This window comes from Cnephaeus nilssonii (genome assembly GCF_951640355.1).
Source record: "Cnephaeus nilssonii genome assembly, chromosome: 2".
In the NCBI taxonomy this organism is placed as follows: domain Eukaryota; kingdom Metazoa; phylum Chordata; class Mammalia; order Chiroptera; family Vespertilionidae; genus Cnephaeus; species Cnephaeus nilssonii.
Window position 1 is genome coordinate 56,504,595 of NC_137073.1, and position 22,722 is coordinate 56,527,316.

The following is a 22,722-nucleotide window of genomic DNA, read 5'->3' on the forward strand; positions in this document are numbered from 1 at the left end:
TTTACTGAGGGCTTACCCTACGCCAGGCTCATTTACTTCTCACAACAACCACAGGAGCAGGTCTCTTTTCCCTCCCACAAATGAGCCTGAGGAGAGAGAGGCCCAGGAACTTGTCCTCGGCCATGCAGCTAGCAAGGAGCACACTCGTGTCTGGCGTGCTCCTCCATTGCTCAGACCATTGGCCGCTGGAATATTCTCCTCCCCTCTGCAGACCTTCCCCGAGCCAGATCAAATCTTGCCTATCTCTCTCATGAAATTTTCTCTGACTAGAAAAATTCATACTGATCTTTAGAGAAGTTGCCCCCGTTCCCCCATGAAATAGCTGAATCGGCTACTTCAGCATCAAAGCACCACAAACCCTTGCCACTGAAGGACGTTTACACAGCAATTCCGATCCAAACCCGGCTTTCTGAATTGAACTGACCATTTTACTGGGGGTGGGATGATGGTGGCATTTTGATATTACTGCATTAAAAAAACTATGTCCACATGTTATATATGTGGTGACAGAGTAATTGCATGAGGATGGGGACTTACACACACACACACACACTCACACACACACACACACACACACGGATATAATTGACATATAACATTATAATTGTTTTAGGTGTACAACATCATTATTTGATATTTGTATATATTGTAAAATCATCACCAAGATAAGTCTAGTTAACATCCACCAGTTATGTTTGATAATCTCTACCTGTATCTAATTAAAGACTTTCCTAAATCTCAGCTATATAAAATACAATAAAATGATTCCTACTCCTCTCCCCTCCCTTTTTTATTACTTGAGAAAACCCCGAGGTTTGTTGAGGGTCATGTTGGAAATATGGGCATCTGGGTGACCTAAGGATGGAGGACATTTAAGAAATACTCTGAAACAAGGTCCATAGCAGCAGCTTTTCCTTCATGATATGACCAAGCAAATTAGGTTTTGTCCATTCATCAGAGACCCTAGAATAGAGTATCTTATTTGTGCTATCTCAGCTCTCTCCACGTAGCTTTCACTATGGAACTAGAACAGCTTCCTAGGGTGCCTGCTGGAAGGGACCCAATGTTCATGTGGGAGACAGAGACTACATTATTCATTCTGAGGAAAATCCTAGGTGGAAGCAAAAAGGTGACAGAGTGATTGCATGAGGATGGGAATTTACACAGACACACACACACACACACATGCACACACATACTTTTATTTACTGCTGTCAAAGCCATAAAATGTGGATATATGAGTATTATAACTGTGCCAGACCTTGATCTTTATAGTCACACTATGTACTAACCCATGAACATGATCAAAATTAGGTTGTCCCTGCAGGTTTTCAAGCATCTCAGCATCACCTTAATGTGTGCTTTGTTTAAGAAAGGCCACATTTGGAAATAGTCAAGTATAACTGTGCAATTCTGCAATAGAAATTGTTCTACATTCAAGAGAGAAGCCCAAGAAAACAAAAAGCAATGGATCATTAGATTAATTTCATCTGTTTCTAAATCCCATGGCTTCTATCTCATTTGTATAGAGCATTTTGATAGATAGGGACCTGCCATCATTCACTAAGGAAAAGACACATTTATTTACTGGTCATCCATGTGAAGGAAAGCAAGTGGATGACGATGACAGTCAAATTTCTTGGCTGAATGGGCTGCTGTCAGAGCCAATTCCTCTGAGTGTCTGTAAAACACCTTTTAGACAGCCTCACAGTTCAGTGGTCAAATGCAGATTTTATCAGACCGTCACCCATCCCGATTCTGGGATTTCTTAGTAAAACAATAAACAAAAGCAATGCTCTAGGGAGAGCTATGATTTTGTTCAAAGTATACAAATTATACTTATCTTCATTCTAGTATTTCCTCAAACACCCACTTTAATTCACACTTAATAATTCAACACAGACAAATGAACACATCAAATGTTGTGTATGCTCATATGTAAATGTGACAGGCATATGCACATATAAATTCCATGACAACTGTGATGGTGTTTTCTCAAAATTAAGAAGTATGTTTATCTAAAAAGAATTACCTAATTAGTCACACAAGCATAAAGCCCAATTTATGATTTTTTTCAAATGCAACTTTGGTTTTTAATACCATCTTTTTAAAAAAATATATTTTTTATTGATTTCAGAGAGGAATGGAGAGGGAGAGAGAGACAGAAACATCAATGATGAGAGAGAATCTTTGATTGGCTGCCTCCTGCATGCACCACACTGGGGATCGAGCCTACAATCAAGGCATGTGCTCTTGACCAGAATCGAACATGGGACCCTTCCGTCCACAGGCTAACACTCTATACACTGAGCCAAACTGGCCAGGGCTTTAACATCATCTTAATAAGCAATCTGAATTGTACTCTTCCTTTTGTGATTTTTCCCACCAGAAATCTGAAAAGCAAAAGGAGAAAGTCCTTTTCCTATGCCCTGACATGTGTAGTCATGCCTTCCAGAATTCTGTCAGGCTGGGGTTTCCTTGAATTTGTGTCACACCTCACATCCCCGTTAACTGGCACACAGCAGAATTTATGAACAAGTGGCTTTTCTTAAAAAACACATATTTACTTACATTCAAACAAGAATATAATTTAAGGCAAAAAGGTAAATTGGCTACTATTCGATATGTTGCCTTAGAAAATGGCCAAACAAAACACTTGTTCAGTGTTCACTCGTGTATTATGCAAACAATTACTGAGTCCCTACACACCCTGTGGCACATGTCCTACTGGCATTCAAGCATTTTAAAGGCATAAATAATAAAAGAAGAAAGTATAAAGCAATAAAAGTGACTTAAGAAATGAATAAGCCAAGTATTATAGGTCTTTACAAGTCTTCATTTCCAATGAATAAGGCACCCTGCAACCTAGAATTTAGGACAACCCACAAAAAGGCTTCATTCATGAAAAAGCCTTGGTTACCACTACCGAACTTTCACTTTGGGAGTCTGGAAAAGTTATGTATGATCACTCTCCCAACATACAATCTAAACATGCAAGCCCTTTTCCTTTTGCCAATCTTTAAAATTTCACGTGTATTGAAAGAATAAGATGGTTCTTATTCTTTCATGAGGTTTACTTACTTGTGGGCAAAACTGACCAGAGTGTTCCCAGTAGGGAGTGAAGGTGAGGGAATGAGAGAATAATTGTATTTGATGTGAGGAAGACAGAGATGTGCTATTACTGTATTTCAGTTCCATCTATCCACTTGATAACTTCTTTTCTTTCTTTCCTGTACCACTACCCTCGCACCCAAACCTGTTAGGATTTAAATGGCATACAAGTAGGGTAGCCAGCAAAAAGCTTGGGCATGTTCCTTAACCTCTCTGACTCTGTTTCCTCTTCGGTAAAATGGCTTAAAAATACAGTGTCTGGCAGGCTATCAGTAAACAATGGCTAGTGGTGGGCTGATTATATGAACACAGATTCCATACAAACTATTGTCCTAACACCCAACTAAATCAAGAACGCTGATGTTCCTGTCTCTGTTTCTCTAACTCTAAAATGGGACTAACTTCAGGGTCATCCTAAGAATTAATGAGATAGCATATACAACATTTCCTTATATAAATAATTTGTGGTACTTCTCTTTGGTTTTCTATTTTAGGTGCCTACACATAAATTTCTGTGGTTGCTGGATTATGCAAATAATGGTAATGAGAAATCACCTGGGGGTAGTACATTAAAGGACTTACATTGAAAATGAAACTATTTTGAAAAAGAGACAAAATCTTTACTATTCATACAATCCTCTGAGCCATAAAGAGAAGAAATACTAAAATTACTTATTAATCGTATAAGATCCTTTAAGGACCTTAGAACTGGGAACAGTTTAATCTTGGAAGAGAGTTGCCTGAGAAAATGCAGGAATGTTTAGTACCCTGGTTCTACTATAGCCCTTTATGTGTCTCCCGTGAATATTTTTCTTGACTGAATATATTCACTTGTACTTTTCAACTTTAAATTATGTAAAAGCAAACACATTTATATTAAGAGAGCCGTAACACATTCCAGGATATATATTTATAGTCCTTATAGTCCCCAGCTCTGAAATCATATACCACCACTAACCTCCAGAAACAAACCAGTAACCAGTATTAATGTGAGACCTGTAGTCCTGTTGTGAAACATGACCTTCATGTTAACACAGATGTGCAGAGTGGCCTTCGTTCAAAGCAAGTGTGAAACAGGAGGAAACAAGACTATCTCTGAACTTGCACAGAGAAAACATAAAATTAGTAAGGAAAAAACGTTCATGTAAAATTCCTTTTATGAGTAACTAGAGGCCCGATGCATGAAATTCGTGCAAGGGGCTTGGCCCTCACAGCCGTGGCAGCTGCCTCAGCCCTCGCAGCCGTGGCTTCGTCTGGAAGGTCATCTGGAAGAACATCCGGAAGGTCATTCAGCTGCTCGGTCTAATTAGCATATTACACTTTTATTATTATAGATTATTATTTTCTTCTAGACTGCCAAATATGTGGCTATGAAATTGAGATTTTTAATGCTGACATTTTAATTATTTATACCTAAATCACATTTGGTGTTCCTCAGCATTCTACAATTAGGAATCTAAATTATTTTTCTGTCTCTAGAGTTAAAGTTCAGGATCTGGGAACACTGTCCTAACTTTTTTCTTGGTGATTTTAATTATTATACAGAGTAACAACAATCAGGCAATGGTCAACTTCCTTCAACTTTCCAAGGTCTGATTTTCATCTTTAGCTATTAACCATGGAGGATATTCTGTTTAGAGAGTTTGTTATAGGTGTATTTTCTGTTGTGATTACCACCAAAGTATGTCGGGGGAAAATAAAGGCACATTGCTCTGGCCTTGCAGGTCTACAGTGCATATTCCCATGGGGAGCACCTCATGGAAATTCATCCTCAGCTGGCTCCAAGGCTACTGGACACATTGTACAATCCAAATAATAGCTGCTTCAGACAGCCCACTTGAAGATTAGTTTCAAGGGACCGAAGTACAACTCTCATTATCATCACTTTCTCTCCAAAATCAACACTTCAAACCAGGAAAGTGAAGTAGGAGGAAAAAGCAAATCCATGAATAATTTGCCAATCACACATCTTCCCTAAACAGTTAAGAGTCTGCCATAAGGCAGGTCTAAATTAAAACAACCTAGATGAAAACAGATGGCGCTTTGTCATTTTTCTATCTGATTTGAAGATCCAGTTAGGGAAGGGCTTGTCATTTACAAGTCCTCTTATTCTGTAATACAGACAACAAGAACAACATTGCTTCCGTCCTCCCACCATCCCTCCTTCTCTTCTTTCAGTCTCTCCTTCCTTCCTTTCTATCCATTTACCTGTCTAACAGGTAAAATATTACATCCTCCAATGTTGATTCTAAGTGCATTCGATTTACAGCATGACCCAGCAAGTAAATAAACAGTCTGTTGAGTGAAGCAGAATTAAGCATCCAGCCACAGACAGAAAGTCAATACAATACAAATGGGACCACATGGTATTGGCAGCCATTGACATCTGCATGCAACTGCTTAACTACTATTACTCATGCATCTCTCCAGATACAGTTTGTAATCCTATCTCTCAGTGGCTCTCGCTAGTTGGTTTCCACATTAGGCATGATAAATGCATTTTAGAAACTGACAGTAAAAGATTAATACGCTCATAACCATCAAAGAGGACCTTTCACTGATTTCAAAGAGCTTGCCCTCCCTTCAACTGCCAACCACTACCCCATCCAATTATTACTTACTCACGAAGGCTTCCTCATCCATTGGCAAACGCATTGACATGCAGAAGTATGTATCAGACTATTAAAGAAAGAAAGACAAAATTCAAATTAAATTGCTGCTAGTCAGTAAGAAATAATAACTAGTCAAAGCATAGGCTATATGACAGGTGAAGTTGCCTGCCGCACGCGAGGTGCCAGGTTCGCGAAGGGGCTAACTGTAGAACTTAGGTAGTCTAAACGTTTTTCTAAGACTCTTCAAATCCTATTTATAAAACCAATTATCATGAGCAATATTTCTAGTATGTCACAGTTAAAAGGCAACATTTTAGATGCTTCTATGAAGAGTGATACAATTTATTAATGCATCTGATTTTAAAATGGTAGAAAATTGGTTTTGAACATATTTGCTCTTTGAAAAATTAAGGATTTAATGTCCTGATTCACTTTACAGTTGTCCAAATGTTAACTAGAAAAGTACAATGAGTAAAGGTTGGTGTTAAAATATGTTATATTTGGTTGTTCTTCCTTATTTTAAACATTTATGTAGTTTATTAAAGGAATCGACATTAATTCAATTATTCTTTTTTTCTAATTATTGGTCTTTTATCTAAATGGCTACTTTTCTGCTATCAAATATATTAACATCAAGAATTTTTAGTGATAAAAATTGCAATTTAAGGAGAATGAGCTTCTTTTGATCTATGCATTCCTCTTCTTTAACGGAAATCCATATTCAGTGAAGTATGTGCTATGGTTGATAATTCACCAAATACAAATAGAGACAACTCATTTAATAATTCATACTTCATGGATTATCACTGCACTGTGCTGGATCAAGAGACTACACAACATGAATAGAGATCAGTTGGGTTTCTCTAAACCTACTGGTTAGCACCAAAAGATTGCGGAATTGTACCTCTTATTTTATTTCTGTGTTGGGATTCAAGGATGTTCAAATACACATCAAGCAAGTATATTATAATTTGAAAAATTATAGAAATATGACTCAGTCTTCATTTCTACTTTTGTATATGCCATTTTGTTTCTCAATTGAGCAAACTTTCATTTCTTAAAAGACTTCATAATTATTTCAATTCACTCTTATTTTGCTAAGAAAGAAATGTACTGGGAAATGTTGAAGTTTCACAGTAAGGAGGTTAAGCCACTGAGTATCTAAAACCCATGAAATATACTGGCAAAGTAATGTTCAAAGATCTCACAATCATGTACAAGATGGCTCATAAATATTTTCCAACCTCTGAGTTACTAATTTACAAAATATTCCTACTCTGTTCTAACAAACAAACAAACAAACAAACAAAAAAAGAATAAGCTCAAGATTCTTTTCTATTTGCTCATCCTCAGCCATGAGTAAATCACCACTGCAAGATATTTAGTGGCTAATTGTTACCAGCTGCTATTGTTACCATTACTATTTCTAGCGAACAGTTATTGAATGCTTATCATGTGCCAGGCATGGTTCTCAATGTTTTATTTGTATTATATCATTTAATAAATGAAGCAATACAAATGACAGATAAGCAGTATTATGAACTCCACTGTAAAGATACTAAGAATGACATTAATTGAGAACATAGTATGTGCCACTACTGTTCTAAGCACTTTACATGCATTAATTCTTTTATTCCTTAAAACACAATCTTATGATATAGGTAATATTGTTATCCCCATTTTAGAGATGAGGAAACTGAGGTAGACCAAGGTTAAGTAACTTTAATTTGTTCTAACCAAAACCTGACAACAGGCAGATAGGCTTCTGAACACCCTTCTTATTAGTGCAGTTACTTAAGGAAGCTGGCAACAAATCTTTTCTCTGTCTCTTTGAGATCTAAAGCTTCTACCACCTGGAACTGTCTTCTCATACTCAACGAAGTACTTCTGCTCTGATTCTCAGCCACTGGATGCCTTGTTCTAACTTACATCACTGCTTCCTCTCATAAACATAGGAGAAGTTTGTTATTCCTCTGGTTAAGTGCCAAGTCACATGGACCAATTACCCCATCACCCCTCAGTCCCTATCTCTTAACACTCCCAGCCTTTAAAAGGTCTCCTGTCTTTTGTGTCAGCAAAGTTGAGTTCAGTTCACATTTCTTCCCTATTGCAATAGTTAACATTGAAGAAGTCTGCCTTTACCATTTTACTGTCCACCTAGTTTACTTTGACACTAACAAGTGCAGGAGCTGATACAGTGTGTATCAAATCAATAATTAGCCTTCAGCTGAAAGCTCTGAAGACCACAGTTCAATAGAACAGGGACTAGCTAAAGGTATTTAATTCTTTTTTCTGCAACTGTAAAAAGTACCAGAAATTTTGGTCTGGAGTATTCTAGTTCCAGAGTTTGGTTTCCAGAATTAGATTGAGAGCTCAAGATCCAGGAGCTCAAGATCCATGTAAAAAAGATACACCCCGAAGGGTCATTTACGTGGCACAACTGGAGAAGCCTACTCTTAAAGATGCTGCAGGGCCAAGTTCTGTCTGTCTCCCTCAGACTGGCTGAGTATGAGTGAGCACTCTTTCTTTTGTTCACTTTCTTCTCCCAATTGTTCCCTGAATGGTCTAACAGGCACTGCAGCTTTTTTTTTTTTTTTTTTTTTTTTTTTTACAGAAATGGGAACTAATTCACAGAAATGTTTTTGATCTACCTAAGGCCACCCAGGTAGGTAGTGTATAAAAGTATTTGAGTTTATGCCTTCATGACTATTACAGATAATTATATATCTTTTTTGCCACTAATTTTTTTTCATTTTTCAATTACAGTTGATATTCAATATTATATTACTTTCAAGTTTTAAACTAGTTACATTGTGATTCTGGAGAGTCTTTCTACCTTCATACCTCTGTTTTTGTAACTATGAGACTAAATCCTATGTTTTAAATAAAATTTAAGGTTCTTCATAATTAAATGAACAACTATATTTTTAATAGGATGTGTAACTTGATAAAGAATGGATAGGACAATGGCCTTTCCCAAACTATTACAAGCTCATCAATACGGATTTATTTCTTTAGCATGTCACCATGAATAGTGCTTTAAATTTAAATTTCATGCTGTAAGCAGTTGGTTTAAGAATTTAAGACTATAATAATGTGTTATCACATAGTTAACTACCACCAACCCTGGGAATGAGAAACACACACACACACACACACACACACACACACACACACACACACACAAGCCTCCTGAGGCAACAATATTAAGAAAAGCAGAATGATGCATTTCTCAAAGTAATAAAATCATCACATCACTAATATGTGCAAGTAACCAGTTGTGTTTTTCTTTTTTTGCAAGATGAACACCAGGAACAATATTTAACAATGCCCTGATCAGGTAAATATGACCCCACAACTTCTGTCATTCAACAAGATAAAAAGATTCAAATGATTTAAACATACGATTGGTACTTAGCATATGATACCTTGAGGGAGAACCCTGATTGTGCCTCCTACTACAATCTAGAAGATTTCCTTCATAATTATTTCCCATGTTAATGCCACCATGTAGGTATTACTGACACTCATTTAAAGATGGAAAAACTTAAGTTCAAGAAGACAAATAAATTGTTTGTGATTTTCAAAAATTTCTGGAAACGGATGAAATGGAATTTGAACCCAGTTCACTACAGCACTTCTCTTTCCACTATGGGAAGACAGATATTAAAAAAGGGGAAGAGGCGGGCAGAGAATAATCAAAGAAATTATATGTATGTATGCATAATCCATGGACACAGACAATAGTGTGGTGAAGGCCTGGGGTGGGGTAAGAGCCAGGTGGGGGTGGGGGACAATGGGGGAAAAATAGGGGACAGCTGTAATACTCTCAACAATAAATATAAAAATTTTAAAAAGGCTATTTTCAAGCCCCTTTAATATTTGAAAAGAAAATGTCAGTTCTTAGGCACAATGTTAGTTGTTTACTTGATTAATGGGAGAAATAAAGGAATCAAAGATGTATAAAATTTAATGAGAAGTTTTTGTTCAAGTCCTCGAAATTTCCAATAGCACTTGAAAACATTTCATGAAAGCTTGTCAACGAAGTGCAAAAAGCCAGACTAGAGCCACAGCTATCTAATTCTGTCACTATTTTGATTCTGCAAAGTAAAGCTATTTGAAAACATATACATAACTCAGATCAATGTTTCTCTCTAACACATCCTGAAGACACAAAAACAGCACCTTCTGCCCATTATAGTAGTTCCTTCGTTCGAACACACTGTCCTAGAAAGGATGCTTCTATAATTCACCCCAAACTACCAGTACAACCTTTCACAATTTTCCATATATCATCATCACGAACCCTATTTTCCTCTCTCTGGGAAGAACACTGTAGTTGAGCTCGGTACCAGGGGACTGTCTATAAAATACTGTAGATTCAAACTGCTAGCATAATGCTCAGCGGCACAAAAAGGAAGGCATATCCTGTGAATGTACACAGCCAGTCTCCGGTGCTGTCTGCTGTGGCACATCAGCCAAATCTAATCTAGAGGGACATGATATCGCTGACGCCTCTTTACTGCTGCTGTTGGGAATGATCCTGAAAAAGCACATTTTTTTTTTTCCCTGACAAAAGAAGATAGTGTGCTAGAAATGAAAACAAATGTGCCTAGTAATAAAGAACTCCTACTATATTCTATTATTACCAATTTTAAGCTGAGTTCTCAATGCAGACAGTACCAGTAAGACCTTGTTTACGTTATTTAAGAAAAGAGTTCTCTTTATTTTGATTTAGTCATTTGGGAGACGACAGAGATACAGTGGTTTCTATGGAATAAGTAGTTAATAACACAACTGCCTATTTAAATCAATACGGGACAAACAAAACCATCTGTATACTATTACATGGGAAAACTGTTCACATGAAACCAGTAATTTCTGTTTGGGGAAACCAGAGGTACCATTCAGATGCTAGTGCTGAACACTATGATCTGATCCTGACTGGATAATATCCTCACTGCCCTTTTATTGTTCAGGCTTAAAGAATCCCTGCGGACCACCTTCCTTACAGAGACTGCTCAATGTGGTGACACAAATAGGTGTATAGATAGACAACATGATCCTTTTGCTTATTTTGCGGCTATTTGCAAATTGGTTGTAACCCATAGAGATATCACATTGTGTACAGTATGGTCTCTGGTAACTTTTCTCTTGTTAGCTAACCAGAGCAGTGGAACCATCTCATGGTGGCAACTGTGACTTTGTGCCTGTTCGAAATAGGTAGTTACCTCTCTACTAACCCAGGTCATACACATTTTAAATCCAATCCAGAAAAACTGTGAAGGATCCATCCCTACACATGTTCACATACTCACTCTGGGTTAAATTACTTAAGTTCTCTAAAGAACTGGTGGAAATCTCCGGGACGGACTGTGGTTCTTGCCAGACCAATAAGACAAAAGTACAGAAAGTGTTCAGTTCTCTTTGACAAGAAGGTAAGTTATATTGAAAGGAAGAAAACAATTGGAAAATTATTGTTTTTTTAAAGTTTTCTTTGAATTGATCCAGATAGAAGATACAATCAAATTGCTATTTCCCAAGGTAATTTTAGTACATGTCTCTTAAGCTTATACTGACTCAGTGGTCTTTGTACTTTCAGCCTTATCCTAGTGTGAAAGAATTAGAGCAAAGGAAAACTATACCAAAGTATAGATGATTTTCTGCAGCAAAGAATTCAGGTTTAAAAAATTTACCTCTCTGAAACCAGAGCTGAAGATACTTACAGATTTTCTTTTGTTAAGTCTTTTGTTAAGTCTTTCTCTTAACATATAAATTAAAAAATATGTTGTCCATTTTTTATATTTATTAGGCTCTGGAAGAAATAGTTACAGTGGAGATTTGATGTTAAATCCTTCCTAAGTGACTATAAAAGAGCATTCTCCAAAGTGCTCTATTCTTGTCCTTACCATTAAGCTAAGCTCCATTCCCAACAACTTTTTGGATGTTTATCCTAACCTACAATGCAACCTTGTTATAAAAATGTCTGCTGGCACCCTAAGCATTTAGAATAATATCTGGCACATACTGGGAGCTCTATAAATATCTGTTGAATTTTGCATGAATCACCTTCTTCCTTTGGTGGCAATAAACTCGGTTTAAGAAAGGCTGAACTGAAACCTGTGTTATAGATGCTGCCTAATTAGGGTTTTACACAGCGTCCCTTTTTCATAAGAATTTTATCCTTCAGTAGATTCATCCCAGAATCCCATTTGCATTTTTAAACTATAATCGCATTGTGGCTGATGATGACAAGATGCTCCATGCCAAGTAGCTGAAATGGGAGCCGCTTTCCTGGCAAGGGCTCTTCTTTGGGAATCACCAATGCGTACTAGCAAATGATGAAGAAAAAATATTTTGGTGAGGGAACACCTCTGTCTTAGAGCTCTCACACAGTTTCATTTCAGAGGAAACCAGGAGCATACTGATAATCCTATATACTAAAAGCCTAATATGCTAAGTGGCTGGTGGGCTGTTAAACCAATCAAAGCGTAATATGCTAATGATATGCTAAGGCCACTCAACTGCTTGCTATGACGTGCACTGACCACCAGGGGGCAGACAGTTGACTGGTTGACCAGTCACTATGACGTGCACTAACTACCAGGGGGCAGATGTTCTGAAAGGTAGGTTAGTTTGCTGCTGGGGTCTGGCCAATCGGGACTGAGCAACAGAGGCTGGACATGCCCTGGAGCCATCCCACAGTCTCTCCCCGGCTGGCCCACCTCCTGTGACCCCTTGGGGGATGTTGGAGAGCTGGTTTCAGCCCAATCCTGCAGGCCAGGCTGAGGGACCCCACTGGTGCATGAGTTTGTGCACCGGGCCTCTAGTGGTCTATAATTGATTACCAAGGCCCAGCAGGGGGTAACAGTGGTGGGATCCTTCTTGGCTCCCTGGTTATAGGGGGAGTTACGTGAAGGGAAGTGTACTGTTCTGAACAGGGAGTTGCTGACAATCTATGCTACTCACCTCCCCTAAGCTTAAGCCAGTGGTTGATGCTTTTCACCAAGTTTCCCTAAATGTGGAAACTGTCAATTTTCTGAACCTTGTGTCAACAGTCACTAGCCACACCTATGTTCCTCTCCTTTAGCACAGCTGACTGGAAAGGAACTATATTTATCAGTCTGTTCAGCAGGCCTGACCATCTTGAGGGAAATAAGAGAGGGAAAGCTAATTCAATTCTAGGTAAAATGAAGACAGTTGCGACTTCTGCAAAATGATACTTTTTCTTTAAAAGAAGAGGTACAACAGGCATGGAGTACTTCTGTTTAATGATGAAGTCACACATTTGGTTAACTATGATGAAGGGCAGGATCATTCTGCTTCTCTTCACCTCCCTCACAGTGATTCCATTACCACTAATTTCCCTCAGACTTGCAACTCATAAAGAAAACATTATAGCAGGTTTGCATCCTTTGCCTTGAACTTCTAAGAGGCACTATAAAATCAAATACAAAAATATTCTTTGGCCAAAACCGGTTTGGCTCGGTGGATAGAGCGTCGGTCTGCGGACTGAAGGGTCCCAGGTTCGATTCCGGTCAAGGGCATGTACATTGGTTGCGGGCACGTCCCCAGTGGGGGATGTGCAAGAGGCAGCTGGTCGATGTTTCTCTCTCATCGACGTTTCTAACTCTCTATCCCTCTCCCTTCCTCTCTGTAAAAAAATCAATAAAATATATATATATATTTTTAAAAAAATTCTTTGGACCCCTCTTTGCTTTTCCTCTGCAGGTCATAAATATCTGTTTCACAATAGGCGTTACAACAAAGCTCCTTGTTTGCTAGTCTGTCTCCTGCTATTGGCCTGTGTTTTAAAGGCTGAAGCCTTGATTTATTCTTGTTTGTATTCCCAAAGATCACCTGGCATAAGAACTGGGTATGCAGTGCATGTTGGTTGAATTGGTCTGTTGAATTCTCTCATGCTACATGACTAATAACCTTTCATAAAGGGCCTATTCCTCCTAAAATAGCTCCAGAGTATTGAGTCACTTTTTCCTTTAAGGACTTTATTTATGCTTTTTAAAAGGCTATCAAACCAAGTTTATCCCACTGTAATTTTCCAGCTTCCATCGAAAGACAAATATTCATAATTCAAAGAAAGGAACGACTCTACAAAGGTTGTCTTTTCTTTGTATTTTAACTCCCAGGGGTAGATACTTGTCATGTAGTTAATGGGGTTTTTGTAATAATGAACCAAATAGCTTTAGAATTGCAAATGCCCACTTCCCAGACATGTTTGTACTTGTCATCAGTTCATTTTACATTGTAAACATAAATACTGCGCTTCCGTGCGTATTGTCCTCCTTTAAGCCAAATTGGAAAATTCCTAATACTAAGTGAAAAAGTAAATTTAATGCTTTAAAATTTGCTTTATTTTCTTATTTTTCTGAAAGTTATATACACATACAACCTAAGTACAACAAAACTAAATAATCTTAAATTATCATTATATAATTAGCTTTCTATAGTCGGTGACCCCTAGAAGGCATTATAAGAAAATTTGACCTTTTATTTCCAGCAGTACCTCTGCAGAGGCCAAAGGAGAATATCCAGCATGTAGAGAACTTCCCTGCTTTTATACTCCTGCTTTGACATTTTAAAATCAATAATAATAAAAGCATAATATGCTAATTAGACTGGACGTCCTTCTGTCCTTCCGGACGAAGCTGGGGCTGCGAGGGAAGCCTGGGTCCTGGGTGCCAGAGGGAAGCCGGTGTCAGCAGCTGGGGGAAGGAAGGCCTATTCTTGCACGATTTTCATGCATCGGGCCTCTAGTATTTAAATAATGATAAAATGGAAGCCTCCAAAAGAGAAAGTGACCCTAGGCTTCTCTTAACATCTGAGAGGCCCTGAGCAGAGAAGCTGAGTCTCTATGCAGGAGGGGAAGAATCAGATAAACAAAGGTAACAGGAAGATCCCCAGAGCTGAAAACTCCATTTGAACAAAACCCAGAGATGGAAGCAAGCATGGTGAGGCAGAGGCAGAGTGGTGACTGGACTAACAGGCACAGAGGTGACACTTCAGGGAGTTCTGAGAAAGGAAACTGAGTAGGCTGAATAAAGCCAGGAAAAGAAAGGGATTGGGAGATGAAAATTTAGATATGGCTAGTGACTGAAGTGGGAGGGGCATAAAGTGATGAGGGTAGTCCTTTAGGAAGAACACTTGGAGGGAACTGAGAATGAGCAATGAGGATGCAATGGGAGGAAGTCAATGGAGTCTGGAAACAAATCAGGAGGTGTCGCTACCCATTGGGGTTAAGTCTGTAACAGGAGAGGAGCAGTGGAAATCCAGGCAGCCAGCCAGCCACTGGTCTCATATATCTAACAATCCCACAAATATTCACCGAGTCCACTATTGCCAGGTCCTGGACTAGACAGGGGCATACAATGGTGAGCAGAAACAGATGTTTCCTGCCCTCACATGGTCTGATGAGGAAACAGAGGCATGATTTGAGTAAGGACATGAACAAATGTAAAGTTGCCGTTGTAAAGGGTACCCTGAAAAGAGGCATGAGGTGCTATGAGACCTATGACAGCTCTCTGAAAGGTGGGGGTGGGATGGAGAAGGAGGGGGTGGGTGGGAGGTGGTCCAGAAAAGCTCCTCTGAGAAAATGATGCTCAGGGTGAGGTCTGGAAGCTGGGAAGACATTACCCAGTGCAGACAGGGAGGGTGAGCAAGAACACAGCAGGGGCAAAGACTCGGCAGGCAGTGTAGGAAGCACAGGGAATGAAGAGAGGAAAAGGAACAAATTTGAAAGACATTTCAAAGGATGAAGGAAAAAGATTACAGACACCTAGAATTTAAACCATTAAGGAGGTAGACAGTCTAATGTGGTTCCAACCATTTTAACCAAGGAGATAAGATGTTTAAGTGCCTAATCAACCTGTATTTGCTAATGTGCTTTGTGTCTTGACCAAAGAACCCAACCAATAAATATTTAATCTACACAAATATTTATTAGGCCCTGTGCAAGGCACTGGGAATATCGCCTTAACTAGACAATCTATATTACATCACATGGATCATCAGCAAACTTGCTTTCCTACATATACTCAAGAGCGGAGGAGCTAGGCATAGATTCATGAATGATCAATTAATCAATGAATATTCACTGAGTACCTTCTATGTAAAGACGTTATACAAAACACTCTGTAAATAGTATCTTGTCTGCAGCACAGGCAGGAGCTGGCTTCTTTTAAATATAGATGTTTGTTTGCTCAGTATGAGCCTGAACTGACAAAAATATGCACAAGGAAGAATACGATGTAGTCACTGGTTTCAGGGACCCTTCAGTGTGAAAGATTTAAAACATGACAATGAATCACTGAACGCACAATACAACAGGTCCGTAAGAGTGATGCAAATTATCATGGCCTTCAGACCAGATCAGTTTCAGGCAATCTGGTAGGTTCACAGGGAAAGGGAACCGTACTCTGTAAGTTAATGAATGGGGTCTGATTTCAGAAAGTGAAGATGCAGGGCAAATACATTTTAACAGACAGAATAATGTCAGGAGATTCAACAGCATCTAGGAATAAAAGGTGCAGTGTGGTAGAAAATGGGGGGATTCAGGTAGGAGATGCAGAGAACAGAACTTAAAGCAGCACTGATGGGGACCATAGGGTAAAGAATTTAAAAACCATTTTATATTATGGAATGGTTAGGACAACAGAAAAACAATATAGAGACTATTTGTTTTAAACTTCTTTGACCGCATTACAGTCACCTTCTTAATGCCTGCATTTACCAGGCTGCCAATCTATTTTCTTTCTTACATTTACTGTGTCTGTCTTCAAAGTTTGAGGCAAGTAGTTTAAACAATAAAATTTCTGTGAATACTGCCTTAGTATTTAAGGAAAATACATTAAGGACAAAAAACTAAATACTTTAACATGTCCAATATGGAGAAGCTAAATATTATAACTATTATATAACATCAATTGCAGAAATAGTGAGGTAAACAGAGAATTTCCATTTTTATAAAAGCAAAATGATACTCATTTGGAAGCAAATGATTTAACCATAGTTCAGTACAGCATACCATACAAAATAATTTTTATTTCCATAAATGGTGAAGGCTAAAATATTTTAGTGGTATTTTCCTGCTTGTATTTAATTTGATGTCAGTTTTTGTTAAGAGTTTTGGATTCTATTTCCAAATTAAAACATTTAAAAATAATCAATTAAGCTTTTTCAGTTATATATAAAATTATTTTAAAAAAGGATGAGAGCATTAACTGTGTGCACATCTGAGATCTATGAAAGGAAATATTCCAATCTCTCAGAAACATCATTTGCCCTTCGTAAATTGATGTTGCCATGGCAAATGTTTTCATTTAGTACTGCATTAGCTGAGGGTGGGAGGATGACACAATGTACTCATTATTTTTAGATGCCTTCCTCTTTAAAAATGCTCTCAGGTTTGTTGGGTGGGGTGACTTTTGCACACTAAGACACAGCTATTCCTTTAATGTACATGTCAGATTTGTCCCTTTAGACTTGATTAAGTAAATATATTATCTGTGAAAAGCAATCTGTGCCTTAAAAAAGTGTGTTCTGCATTTTTGCTTAAAGAATGCAACATGAATGCAGCATGGTTCCTAATGCTCCTCTTGAATAGGGTTATTGAAATATTAATTCAGTTTTGGAAGATTATATGTTTCTAGGAGCTTATCCATTTCACTCAGTTTGTCCAACTAGTTAGCATATAGTTGTTCATAATATTTTCTTACAATCCTTTGTATTTCCAAGTCGTCAGTTCTTAGTTCTCTTTCATTTCTGATTTTATTTTGGTGGTCTCTAGTTTTCTTGAAGAGCCTGGTTAAAGGTTTGCCAATCTTGTTTATCTTTTCAAAAAAAGCAGCTCTTTGGTTTAATTGATATTTTGTATTGTTTTCTTTTAGACTCTATATCACTTATTTCTATTCTGATCTTTATTATTTCCTTTCTTCTACTCATTTTGGGCTTTTTTGTTGTTCTTTCTCTAGTTACTTTCGTATAAAGTCAGATTGTTTATTTGATATTTTTCCTGTTTCTTAAGGTAGGCCGGCAATGCTATGAATTTTCCTCTCAGGACTACTTTCGCTGTGTTCCACAGATTTTTTTTTTTCCTTCTCATTTTCATTTGTTTCAAGGCATCTTTTTATTTCTTCCTTGATCACATAGTTAACCCATTCATTGTTTGATAACATGTTATTTAGCCTCCATGTTTTTGTGTGTTTTTCAGTTTATTTCCTTGTGATTTCTAGTTTCATACCATTATGGTCAGAGAAGATGCTTGATATGATTTCAATCTTCTTAAATATCTGAGACTTGTTTTATGTTCTAATAGGCAGTCTACCTAAAAAATGTCCCATGTGCACTTGAAAAGAGTATATATTCTGCTGCTTTGTGGTGAATGCTCTGAAAATATTAACTAAATCCATCTAATCTAGCGTGTCATTTCTATAAACATACAATCTTAAAAAAACTGAAACAGGCAGAGTCAGAGAATCTGAATAGACAGATTACAACTAATGAAGTTGAAGCAGTAATCAAAACTCTCCCAACAAACAAAAGTCCTGTACTGAATGGCTTCATAGGCAAATTTTACCAAACATTCAAAGAAGAACTAAAACCTATCTGTCTCAAACTATTCTAAAAAATTTAAGAGGGACTTCCAAGCTCATTTGTAAAGCCAACTTTATCATAATTATAAAACCAGATAAAGACAACACAAAAAAAGAAAATTATAAGCCAATATTCCTGACTAACATAGATGCTAAAGTCCTCAACAAAATATTAGCAAACAGATTCAGCAATACATTAAAGAGATCATACACCATGATCAAGTGGGATTTATTCTGGGGATGCAAGGTTGATACAATATCTACAAATCAATAAATGTAATACACTACATAAACAAAATGAAGAAAAAAATCACATGACCATATCGATAGATGCAGAAAAAGCATTTGATAAAATCCATCTATTTATGATGAAAACTATCAGCAAAGTGGGAATAGCTCAACAAAATAAAGGCCATAAATGACAATGGGCAAATACTAAAAGCTTTTTCCTTATGATTGGGAAAAAGACCGGAGTGTCTGTTTTCACCACTCTTACTCAACATACTACTGGAAATCCTAGCCATACCAATCAGACAAAAAGAAGAAATGAAAGGCATCTAAATTGGAAAGAAATAAGCAAAATTGCCATTATTTGCAGATGACATGACACTATATAGAGAGAACCAACCCTAAAGATTCTACCAAAAAATTACTAGAACTGATCAATGAATTCAGTAAAGCAGCAGGATATAAAACGAAATATGCAGACATCAGTTGCATTTATATGCACCACTAATGAACTATTAGAAAGGGAAACTAACAATTCCATTTACAATTGCATAAAAATAAAACACCTAGGAAAATAAATTTAACCAAGAATGTAAAAGACCTGTACTCGGAAAATTAAAAGACACTGACTAAACAAACTGAAGAAGATACAAATAAGTGGAAGCATATTCTGTGTTCATGGAGAGGAAGAATTAACATCATTAAAATGCCCATACTACCCAAAGCAATCTATAGATTCAATGCAATTGCTATCAAGATACCAATGGGGCCCGGCCAGTGTGACTCAGTGGTTAAGCGTCAAACTATGAACCAGGAGATCAAGGTTCGATTCCCAGTCAGGTACATGCCCAGGTTGTAGGCCCCATTCCCAGTAGAGGGCATGCAGGAGGCAGCTGATCAATGATTCCCCCTCATCATTGATGTTTCTATCTCTCTCTCCCTCTTCCTTCCTCTCTCTGAAATCAATAAAAATATATATTTTAAAAAAAGAAAAAGATACCAAATGGGGCCCACCTGGTATTGTTCAATGGTTGAGCATCAACCTATGAACCAGGAGGTCAAGGTTCGATTCCCAGTCAGGGCAAATGCCCGGAGTTGTGGGCTCAATTCCCTGTGGGGGGCATGCAGGAGGCAGTCAGTCAATTATTTTCTCTCATCATTGATGTTTCTCTCTCTCCCTCTTCTTTCCTCTCTGAAAAAGAAAAAAATCTTACACACACATACACACACACACACACACACACACACACACACACACGTATATATAATATACTAATGAGGTATTTCACAGAATTAGAATAATCCAAAAATTTATATGGAACCAAAAAAGATCCCAAATAGCAACAGAAATCTTGAGAAAGAAGAACAAAGTTGGAGGAATCATGCTACCTTATATCAAACTATACTACAAGGCAACAGTAATCAAAACAACATGGTACTGGCATAAAAACAGATATAAAGATCAGCAGAATAGAAGAGAGAGCCCAAAAATATACCCACACTTTTATAATCAATTAACACTTGACACAGGAGGCAAAAACATATAATGGGGTAAAGATAGTCTATTAAATAAATGATGTTGGGAAAATTAGACAGATATATGTAAAAAATAAAACTAGATCACCTTCTTATACCACACACAAGAATAAACTCAAAATGGATTAAAGACTTAAATGTTAGACTCGAAACCATAAAAATCCTACAAGAAACCATAGGTGGTAAAATCGCAGACATTTTTTGTCGCAATATTTTTTCTGATATATCTCCTGAGGCAAGGGGAAGAAAAGAAAAAATAAACAAATGGGACTACATCAAAGCAAAAAGTTTTTGCACAGCAAAGGAAACCATCAAAAAATGAAAAGACAACCCAATGAAAGGAAGAACATATCTGCCAAAGATATATCTGGTAAGGGGTTAATATCCAAAATTTGTAAAGAACTTATAAAACTCAATACCAACAAAACAAACAATCTAATTTAGAAAAATAGGCAAAAGACCTGAATAACATTTCTCCAAAGAGGACATACAGATGGCCAACAGACAAATGAAAAGATGCTCAACATCAATAATCACCAGAGAAATGAAAATTAAAACCATAATGAGATATCACCTCACACCTGTCAGAATAGCCATCATCAATAAATCAATAAAAATAAATAAATAAATCAACAAACAAGTGTTAGTGAGGATGTGGAGAAAAGGAAACCTCGTTCACTGTTGGTGGGAATGTAGATTGGTGCAGCCATTGTGGAAAGCAGTATGGAGTTACTTCAAAAAACTAAAAATGGAACTGCCTTATGACCCAGTGATTCCACTTCAGGAAATATATTCAAAGAAACCCAAAACACTAATTCAAAAGAATATATGCACCCCTCTGTTCATAGCAGTGTTATTTATAATAGCCAATATTTGGAAGCATCTTAAGTGCCCATCAGTAGATGAGTGGAAAAAAAGATTTGGTACATTTACACAATGGAATACTACTCGGCCATAAAAAAGAAATTTTACCTTTTGTGACAGTATGGATGGACCTGAAGAGTATTATGCTAAGTGAAATAATTCAGTCAGAGAAAGACAAGTATCACATGATTTCACTTATACATGGAATGTAATGAACAAAATAAACTAACAACATAGAAACATACTCTTGATAGAGAACAGATGGACAGCTGTCAGAGTGGAGGAGGGTTGGAGGCTGAGTGAAAAAGGTGAAGGGATTAAACAACAAAACAAAACAACAACTATAAAAATAGACAACAGCACGGTGATTACCAGAGGGAAAGGGGTAGGTGGCAGGGGTATAAAAGGGTGTAGGGGGGATAAATGGTGATGGAAGGATATTTTTATTTAGGGTTGTGAACACAATACAATATACAGATGATGCATTATAGAATTATACACCTGAAACTTACATAATATTATTAAATAATGTCACCCCAATAAATTCAATAAAAGAAAAACACACCCAAAAAAGAAATATTAATTCAGATTACATATATCTGAAAATAAGTAAAACAAAGAGGACTTCTGTGATGGCTGATGAGTGCAAAAGGAAACACTTTTTACTAATGTGGAAAGATAAGCATGATTGCCTTCCACAAATATTTTCAGACTGACTAATGGAAGAATGACCTCCTGCAAATCTAGCTCTACTTGTTTTTAAACATGTACTAAATTTCCTAAATTCTTTAATTAATCAGGACCTCTTAATAGCACTGTTGCAAAGTAGAGGAATAGTACTTAAAAATTTATTAGAGGCATTTTGTGAAAAACCCCTCTAGAGATTTCTAGAACATTAAGGGTTTATATCAGAAAGGTAGACAATCCTTTGTGTTGGCACTCTTTTTGTTAGTGATACTGTTTATTTCTTTATTAATTTTTAAACATTCTATATAATAGAAGCCTAATATGCTCTGTGTCTGGTTGTCTGGTTGGCCATTCAACCAATCAAAGCGTAGTATGCTAATGATATGCTAAGGCCACTCAACTACTTGCTATGATGTGCACTGACCACCAGGGGGCAAATCTCTGACTGGTAGGTTAGCTTGCTGCTGGGGTGGGGCCAATAGGGACTGAGCAAGAAGGGCCAGACACACCCTGGAGCCCTCCCCCGGTTCCTCCCCAGCTGGCCAACCTCCCTCATTCCTCCCCAACCCTGATCATGCACCAGTGGGGTCCCTCGGCCTGGCCTGCACCCTCTTGCAATCTGGGACCCCTCGTGGGATGTTGGAGAGCCAGTTTCAGCTTCATCTGGCAGGCCAGGCCGAGGGACCCTACTGGTGCATGAATTCATGCACTGGGCCTCTAGTCTACACTAATAAAAGAGAAACATGCAAATTGATCATACCTCCACTATGCCCACAAGCCACGACAACCAGCCAATCAGGAGCAAGTATGCAAATTAACCCAACTACTAAGATGGCTTTGGCCATGGAGCGAGCAGGAGGCTTGGGTTTCCCTGGCAATGGAGGAAGCCAAGCTTCCCACCCACTCTGGCCGGCCCTGGCCTCCGCTCAAGGCTACAAAGTTTCAATTATATAAGATAAATAAATCCCAACAAAAATGGCGGCAGCCACAGAGCTGGAGAGAGCAGGAAGCTTGAATTGCCCCTGGCGATGGAGGAAGCCAAGCTTCCCGCAGCCCTGGCCTGCCCTGGCCTCTGC

At 37.8% G+C, this 22,722-nt stretch overlaps 1 protein-coding gene across 11 annotated transcripts in view; it reads right to left on the reverse strand.

Annotated features, from left to right (window-relative positions):
* PAM (peptidylglycine alpha-amidating monooxygenase) overlaps window positions 1-22,722 on the reverse strand; it is a 267,335-nt gene that overhangs the window by 106,658 nt on the left and 137,955 nt on the right. For all 11 annotated transcript variants that reach the window (XM_079786765.1, XM_079786768.1, XM_079786767.1 and 8 more), the window contains exon 5: window positions 5,733-5,790. In XM_079786765.1, the coding sequence (XP_079642891.1) occupies window positions 5,733-5,790 (58 nt within the window). The remainder of the gene's footprint in view (window positions 1-5,732; window positions 5,791-22,722) is intronic.